Source organism: Monopterus albus, unplaced genomic scaffold, assembly GCF_001952655.1.
Source record: "Monopterus albus unplaced genomic scaffold, M_albus_1.0 scaffold65.1, whole genome shotgun sequence".
Taxonomy (NCBI): Eukaryota; Metazoa; Chordata; class Actinopteri; order Synbranchiformes; family Synbranchidae; genus Monopterus; species Monopterus albus.
In genome coordinates this window covers 3,461,081-3,470,659 of record NW_018127945.1, presented here as the reverse complement: position 1 = coordinate 3,470,659, position 9,579 = coordinate 3,461,081, and the positions used below count along the sequence as shown (strand labels likewise).

Below are 9,579 nucleotides of genomic sequence, written 5' to 3'. Positions count from 1 at the left end.
CAGTGATAGGTCGCATCACTGGTGGGGATGAAGCAGCCTACAGGAGGGAGGTGGCCGGTCTGGTGTCATGGTGCAAGGACAATAATCTCAGCCTCAACATGGACAAGACAAAGGAGATGATAGTGGACATGAGGAAGGGGAGAAGAACTCATCAGCCATTGTTCATCTGGAGGCTCAAAGTGGGGCTCATGAGCAGCTTCAAATACCTGGGCGTCCACATTAGGACCTTATCTGGACACTTGACACCACACAGCTGGTCAAGAAGGCCCAACAGCGGCTGTACTTCCTGAGGAGGCTGAGGAGGTTTGGCATGTCGCCAAGGATTCTCAGCAACATCAACAGCTGCATCGTTGAGACCATCTTGACCAGCTGCATCACTGTCTGGTATGGCAGCACTACTGCTATGGACCACATGCACCTGCAGAGAGTGGTAAAGACTGTGGAGAAGATCACCAGGACTCCACTGCCCTCTCTGCAGAGCATTTTCCACTACAGGGTGCGTAGGAAAGCTGCCTCCATCCTCAAGGACCCCACCCACCCCCAGCACAGACTGTTCATACCCCTCCCCTCCGGTTGGAGGCTCAGAAGTGTGAAATGCAGGACCACTAGACTGAAAAACTCTTTCTTTCCCTCTGCCATCAGACTCCTAAACAGCTGACTCAGGATCTACCTCATGTAATTCCATCTGTACTGTTTACATACTCATTTTGTACATGCATAGTTGTATACTCACTGCTGAGTATTTACACTCCACGGCTCCCACGTAGCATATATTCTCTCTACATTATATTGTGTTCTTGTTGTATTTTTATTTGCTCCCTTCACTTGCTGCTTTAAAGTGCCTTAGATTTGTGATTTTACTGCCTATTTAGATTTGTGTTATTGCTCATCTACTTTATATTTCACTTGTACTGTGTGGCATTCATGTGGATGGCAAAGTGAGAATTTTGTTGTACAGGGAAACACGTTTCCTAACTGTGCATATGACAAACACTTTGACCTTGACCTATTTATGATGGATTTGTTTTTGGATTTCTCATGCTGTCAGTTTTACCAGCAACTGGACTTTTTAATGTGGACCAGTGAATTAATATCAGTTGTGTTTTTCAAATGACTTTTCCCATGTAAGATGCAAGGATAGCATATGAGAAAAACATGAAGAGAGAGGACTCAAGGAAACATTATTAATGACATGAGACATCCTTTCTTCGAGAGTGGTAAAATAAATCCTGGTGATCCGCATCAGTTTCCTCCAGGAATGTAATGAATTGACGGTGCTGAAGTCCCCTTGGTCGTATAAAGTCTTACGACTGGATTCATGACAGACTTACACAGAGATTCCTAATGAATGATGCAGTAAAGGAAAATAACATCCTGGTCAGAGTTTTCCTCTTTCACTTTATTCTGGATTCTTTTCAGCAGCCTGACGTTTTTGACAATCCATCCGTGGTGACATTGGCAAGTTTACTCTAAGGTACTGTAGCTTCATTCTCTCAATGACAGCAGACACCTGGTCATATAAATCTTCTTCTCACATATTTCCTTTCAGGGACTCCATGGCCAAAAACTCCTCTGTTATCTCAAAACTATCGTTAATCCCTCCAATAAAAATTAGGAGCTGAGTAGTGTCTTTTATGTTGTTACTTTCATCCAGTGCTAGTGAATAAAACTTAAAGGACTCCACCCTTTAGTTTAACTTGCTGGATCAGAAGCTGGTCAGAGTTGATGGAAAGATGGATGGAGCGAAATACAGGCCAATCCTGGAAGAAAACCTGTTAGAAGCTGCAAAAGACTTGTCAGGTCCGCTCTGCGCGGCCTGCCTATTTTCCTCCTTTCTCTCTCTTGACCTGCGGGATCGGCACCTCAGCTGTGTTGCATTCAGTAATGAGTGACTTGTTTGTCGGTGCGCACAGCTGAGGTGCATTCCTGTGATTACCTGCTCCTTTATTTAAACCTCTGGCAGACGCCCTGTCTTCGCCAGAACATTACCTGTAGATATACCTGTGCTCAACGAAGCAATAACAGATTGTTAGAAATAAAGCATTTATTTGTGGTGTATATTCCGAATTCTGAAGTGTTAAACCGTAGTGCTCAGATTCACACAGGTAAGAAAGGGATTTTTATGTCGTCCCTATTTTCATATTTTATGATCCTTAACAGAACACAAGGGTTAATAATTTTCCATCCATTTTGACTGTAGCTCTTCAGTAGAGAAATCCAAATCATTTTCCACTTTTTTCTATAAAATCCAGTAACCGAACTGTTCGTCTTTAACAAGGAAAAGCAATGCAGTTTGCTGCTATGAGCGTTTTTATTTTAACTTCTAGGCTACTATAAATCGACACGAACATTTCTTGCAGTAGTTTCGCTAGGCATAAATTCAGCAAATCTGAAGACAGTTGACAAGTGTCTGCTCATCTACTCGAGAACAAGGACCTCTACTGGAGGAGAGCCGGAACTGCATGTAGAGGAAGGGGGAAAGGAAACTGAACACAGAACCAATTTACCTTAATTCAATGTGTAAATTTGTCTATATATGAGCATAAAAACTAAAGCCGTAAACACGAAGGATGACTAGTAGCAAGCAATTTGAGAAGAATCATGCTGCTTTTTATATTCAGGGACATATTTTCCGAAAGTGATGAAACCAAAGCTTTATTTACAGGCCTGCTATGTCCTAATCATTTCTTGAAGATTTCCTGAAAAACAAACATATTTTGTACTAAGAAAAATAGAGACTGTTTTTAAATTAATCCACTCAGTTGAGTTTATTAGTGATTTCCAGATTAATTTACAGTTAAAATATTTCACATTAACCCCAGTTAATATTTAGTATTCATTAGTTTATTATTTGAAATGTTATTCTTCATTTCTGCTGAACTGGATGGTTGTGGTCAGATGTGACATTTTGATTTTGTAGTTCATCTTCTGTCCTCCGAAGAAAGCCTCAAGTTGTGCTAGCATAATATTTATTAAAAATTAGAAGTGTACCAGCTGATTGGCTCTCCCTGGTAGGCTAGTGGTTAAGGCGCAGCGCTTTCACCACTGCGGCCCCGGTTCAAATCAGGGTTGCGTCAGGAAGGGCATCCGGCGTAAAACGTGTCAAATGTCAACATGCAAGTCATCAGTGTGACGACTCGCTGTGGCGACTCCTGAAACGGGAAAAGCCGAAAGTGACTTATAATATAAGGCAGTGGAGGTGCTGTGCGATAATTAATGTATTTAGATTTTTATAATGGTTGGTAATGTGTGTATGTCCAAGACAAATTTCTTTTGGGATAATAAAACTGATCTAATCTAATCTAATGAATTAGCTCACATTCATAGTTCAGTTTTTCAATGGGAAAAGCCAAAAGTGACTTTCTTTCAGAAGTGTACCAACTGATTGCTTTCTAATGGTACCTATAATTAGTACCAAATTATATGGTTCCTTCCAGGAAACGTCTTAGGAAATTATTTAGAAATTATTTAGAACGCTTGAATTACAGACCTGTTTTCAACCATCTCAGCTGATATTAGTTTAGTTAGCTAGCTGGCTATTTGATAAAATTCACCATTGTCCATCCACAGTTGTCCTTTGGACCAGCAAAAATGAGAAAACTGCTTTTGGGTAAGTGACTGAACTAAAGACCGCACATTTTAGAAATTACTAAGAAACCCTAGTGGTTAATCTGCCACTATGAATATTGTAAACTGCATTTGTGCCATAACAGCAAGCTTGACAGGTATAGCATTAATGATTATGGAAGTGGGGCTTTGTCAATAGTCAGTTTAAGGCTACCAGTTATTTTCTGTGATCAGGGGTGTCTTTTGAATGTATATTGTAGTATTTCTATTTTGACTGCTTTTGCGAAATTGAACATACAGTATGTAAGCCTAATTCAGTGTGTGGTGGGGGGGGGGGGGATCCTCCTTCAAGTGTCAATTTTTTTAAGCCTGTCTATATATTGCCCAGTATTTTTTCTTTAGTTGCCAGGTGATAAATTGGTTGACAGCAGACTTTTATACAGGTGATGGAAATATCACACCCAAATATTATGCTGACCCTCAGAAGCCCTCTCATCATCCGCTGGACACTGTCCTTCTTTGTTCTTCACACACAGAGGACAAGACTGAGATACAGGAAAGCAAAGAAAAACAGAAAGGAGATAGGAAGTAAGGGAGATCTAAGAGAGTTTTTTATGGGAAGGACAGATGGCAATACAGGTGGAGACAGCAGGAGGGGCAGAGATGAAGGCAACATAATCAGATGTTGGAAAAATACGGTGTTTGATTATTGTAATTTCCTCTCCCTCTCTCTAAAAGGTCTGTAGCACATCATTAAAAGCTCATTTGTACTTTTCCCAAACTTCTGCCCCTCTGCATTGATTCTGTCTCATTGGTGCTCTGGTGATTAAGACGACTGTCGTTTGTTGGCGTATTGACCTCCCAATCGACACAGTTGTCAAGAGGAGTGAACTTCACATCCAAGCCCTCATGTTATATTTATGATCTAATTTAATGTGTACAAATATACATATTCAACCATCATGTAAAGTTTTACATTTTTATTTCTAATTTCTGCAGTTAGTTAGGTCCTCTGACACAGAGAATTAAGCTTTATGGGATTAGAAGTTTTAGTCTTCTGGTGATTTTCTTTCTTTTGTCTGTTGAAAGAAAAGAAAGGTGACATTAGGTAATGATGACAGATATAGATAATTAGCTTTAAATGACACATCTCATTCACAAGTAGCCTATTCCTACTGTACATTATGTATCACACAAGGAAACAAGAGTACAAGTGTCATCTCAGTCAAAATATGTGTGTACTGCACTCCTCAAAGAACAATGAAAGGTTTGTTGTGATTTGGTTATGCCACATATGAAAATTTAGTTGTGAATGTGTTTACGTGCCTACAGTATTATCTGTGTTTAGGTACTGAAAATGAGCAAAGAAATTTATATTAAAATGATCAAATGCAACCACAAAGCATCTACCATATTTAAATAGAAATGTGTATTCGCTACAAACAACAAACAACTATATTATGGAAATGTGGCTTCTGAAGAAGAGATGCTACACTTCTGGAACAGCTTCCAGTGGAAACTAGAAGTGCAGTGGACTTGTGGCACAGCAACTATAGCTTCGGGTTAATAGATGTGTATCTGCAACCAATATGTTGGTTTAGGACTGCAAAATTACATTTCCATCTTTAGCGCTTATTAGCAAATTCTAGCGTGCTAACACGCTAAATTAAATTGGTGAACAGTCTTGTGCAAGATCACACTTCACAACAGCTAGCTCAAAGTTCAGTTCATATACATTAAAATTATTTTTTTTATTAAAAGTACATGTACATATGCTTTTTGGGGATTTTAATTAAATTAGAGTATATAAGGTATTGTAAGCTAGTGGTTAAGGCGCAGCGCACTCACTGCTGCGGCCCGGGTTCGAGTCAGAGTTGTTCAGGAAGGGCATCCGGCATATAAACACGTGCCAAATGTCAACATGCGAGTTGTCAGTGTGACGATTCACTGTGGCAAATTGTTTACAGTGTACCATGTATCAGTTTTTTTAAATATATATTTACTATTTTATGATAACCATGTGATCACATGCAGGCTATATTAAAATACACTTTGTGTTATATCCTCAGCATCTGGGGATTGACCTAGAAAGTAACAAAATAATAGCATTCTGGTATTTTGTATGTTATATTTTGAAGCTCTGCTTTACAATGACATCTTCAAGGGAAGAAAGGAAATGTTCCTAATACAGGTTTGAAGTAGCCAGTTTCTATTAAGTTATTTAATTCATTTAGGGTATTAAATCTGTACTGTGTATATTAGTGATATATCAATATCACCATGGCTATACCTGGATAGTCTTTGCTGGTGGATCTCTATAAATACTCCGCCACTGAACTCAGTGTCTCCTCGCCGGTCTCTCTCTCCACTCTACACTTCAGCTGTCTGCTTCAGCTTAAGGCTGCATTTGTTTTAAGTCTTATGTTACTTAGTTGCAAAGTGAGGTCAAATGTTCATGGAAAAATGAGTATATTCAATGAAAGACAACACTCTTTTAGTGTGCACATCGCTGATGGTGAACATTGTATCTGCTAAACCTCTACATATAAGCATTTAATTGTGAGCATGTTAGCATGCTGGTTTCAGCTTTTACAGCTGAAAGAAGAATCACACACAAAGCTTAACTCTTACCCTTGTCTAAACAGGAGACATAGCATGAATAGCACATTAGCAGAGCAGCAGCAGCTGTTTCAGTCTATGTCTACACAAGATGCATTCAGGTGCAGTATTAAGTGTAGGTCATCAAATTTTGGAAGCCCCCAGCCAAACACAGAAAACAGAAGTAAACAGACAGTCACGTTATTAACTGTACTGTCGTAATTAGGTGTTCTGTGTATGAATACAGAATTATCTGTTCATCTGTGAAAAATGTCAGGTGATATTTTAGACAGTCTTTTCAGAGTGAATATTCTGTATCTAACGATTAATTGACTTATGAATTACCCAGAAGATAAAGTGTTAACCATAACTCTCAGTGCAATAACTGTGAATATATCTCTTACAGATCATACAGAGTCGTACAGTCCTCTGTTTCTTGCATTGTTTACTGCCGTCTATACTTCTCATTTTGCATTGTTTGCACTGTTTGTTGCTTGTTAATACTGCTTATTTTTGGTATATTACACAGCCTATGCTAGTTAGTGTTTACTTGCCCCTTGCCCTGGTCTCTATTTTAAGTACTCTGTTTTTATTCTACCTCATTCTTATTATCACATCTCGATGAGCATTCCCATCTGTCTGCATTTTTTTACTGCCTGTTTATACTGCTTAATTTTGCATTGTTTGCCCTGGTTGTTGCTTGTTAATACTGCCTATTTTTTCATTATACAGCCTTACACTGGTCTACTGTTTACTTGCCCCTTGCATGGGGATATGTATATACACATTGAGAGCCGATTTACCAGAGTCAAATTCCTCATCTGTCCAACACACCTGGCCAATAAAGCTGATTCTGATTCTGATTAATTGTGATGTAACAATTTGCAATAGTGATTTCATAGAAGGCTGCTGAGGAACAAATTGTTCCTTGTTGCCAAGTGAACCTCTTTTTTGCATTGCTTTGTGTTACTGCATTTGATCTGTTTTGATTCCTTGACAGCTGGATTGAATGTGATGACATCTCTGGGCCTGCCATGCTCTGTGTGTATCTTCTGTAATTGGTAATGCTTGATTTTGTTGTTTCACAGGCAGAAAACCAGGACAGAAATCTGTCTGTGCATAGACAGTCAAACCAACAAGGCAAGATGTAAGAAGTACAAAGAGGGAATATTGCTACTGATAGATCAAACCTCAAATCAATGGAGTCAGCACAAGACAAGAATTCTCTCTCTCTCTCTCTCTATTACTCTGTAACACATACACACAAGTACACAGGCTCATTAAAGTAAAGTCAGAGTGGAAGAGCATCGGACAGGCAGGTATGCCGTTGGGATGAAGGAGATTTTAGACTTCATAAAGGAAAGTGAACAAATTGACCCCCTGAATGAGGGAACTGTTTCATTACATGCCCCTTGGGTGTGCAGGGTAATAAGGTTAAAGCTAGGAGCACACACTACAAGATTAAAAGGTACAGGCAAGATGGAGTGAAGATGGAGATGTAGCCATTGTAGCAATGTAATGACTGTGTTGCAAAACACCAACAAACACATGCCACACTGCCTCTAGTTTGAATTCAGTTCTCAGGAGTAACTGAAATTCAGATGACAGGTAGACAAGAATCAAATTCCTTCAACACTAGTTATAAGACTGTAGCAATGATAAGCTATCTGTACTCTAGATCACATGAAAAGGTTATCTGATGGGTCCAGGCATGCAGTGTAATCTGTTTCATTCAGTAGATAACAATTTTTTTTTCACTTTTTCTTCATGGATGCAACACAAGTATTCCAAAGAAGAATCCTCATTGCTACTTGAATTGAAATGTTTTCTGTTATGTCTGTCTCATGGAAGAGTTAAACCTCAATTTTCAGCAATTTTCATCTTGATAAAGAATATATACCACCCATTGAATTGAATGGGAAAGTGTGTTGATTTAAATAAAAATATACTGCATGAATGTATGTTGATAACTACAGTAGCTAGCCAGGTGGTGTGCTTAAATAAACCCTAAATAGTACTGTAAAACAATGTCATTAACCAGATAACACAGAAAATAAACCAGATAACACAGAATATATCTGAATATAGAACAGATCTGAGATATGGGCAATTATTCAAATCACACAAATTTACTTGTCTTTACATTGTGAATTTAACATTTAACATGGGCATATAAAGCTTCACTGAGCAGAATAAATACTCGTGTATTCTCGTGTACACTACTTGAAAACTGTTTACTCCACGGAACCGATCAATGGTGTTGATGACATTTTTGTGATTGGTCACCCTGGTGAGGACACCCTCTCGCCCGCTGTGTTTTCAGCACCCCAGTATACTGTTAGGGTTGCTCTCGTTTTTCCATTCTCGTGCCTTTATTTTTGGGCCTTTTTTTCTTTCCACTTCACCTCACCCGTTCCAGCTTTACCCTGGTCCTCAGTCTCCACGCATTACATTCACCTGTCCCTCACTATCTCTTTGCCATCTTTTGCCATCAGGTACATATACTCCTCCCTTCCCTCAGTCTTATGCCAGTTCATACTGCTTTGTTACTGCCACATACCTGGTTCCGCTGCATGTATTGAGGAAGCTTCTCCTGAACTCTTGGCTCTGTTTTGTCGAATTCTTTACCTGAAACTCGAACCTTTTTTGATAAGCTATATAAGACGAACTGCATTCTACCCCCTGTGAGTACAAGCCGAACTGCAATCTACCTCCCATGAGTACTCCTGCCTGTCTGCTGTCCTGTTGTCAGTCCACCTCTGTTTACACACCATGTTCCTTCGTGAAACTCACCTGTGACGCTGACAAGCAGCCTCAGAGAATTTCCCTGCCTGCCTCCAACCCAATCATCTGTCCTCCTCTGGCTAACTCTCCTTAGAAACCCCCAGTGATGCCAACTAGCAACTTGTCCCTTGTCCTTCCTGGTTATACGTCGCTCTCCACCTCATCTACTTGCCTGCAATCCAGACAAGGGTAAAGTGCTCTCTGTGGCAGTTTGGCAGTTTGTAGGTTGTCCTGCCAGCTAGCCAAGCCATACCTGCCACAAGTCAACCACCTACGTCTGTCCTCTGGTCCTCCTGGTGCCTGCCATCTCCTGCCGACTCACTTGCATGCCCAGGTAATAATAAATATAATAACCATGAAATATTTGGACAGTTCAAAATGAGATTGAAATTCAGCAAAATTATTGTTTAGTTGATTTGATTTAAAAACATTTTGCTTTACCAGAATTTACTGCAGGAAATTGCAACCATATCTCTCCACAACCCCCACGCCCGCTGGTGAACTGCAAGTAAAAATGTGCCTTGTCTACAGCCCTGGGTGTGAGCATAATAGAGGGCTTTTGTCATACAATACACTACCCATAGTGTGTATTAGAGTTACACCTTTCATTTCTTATCATTTCATTTGAAG

The 9,579-nt window shown here is 39.6% G+C and overlaps 1 protein-coding gene across 1 annotated transcript in view; it reads left to right on the top strand.

Moving 5' to 3' along the window:
* Positions 1–9,043, top strand: part of LOC109962509 (nuclear pore complex protein Nup205-like) — a 52,451-nt gene extending 43,408 nt beyond the window's left edge. The window contains exon 8 of the mRNA XM_020604284.1: positions 8,918–9,043. Within this exon, the coding sequence (XP_020459940.1) occupies positions 8,918–9,043 (126 nt within the window). The remainder of the gene's footprint in view (positions 1–8,917) is intronic.
* Positions 9,044–9,579: the final 536 nt, after the last annotated feature.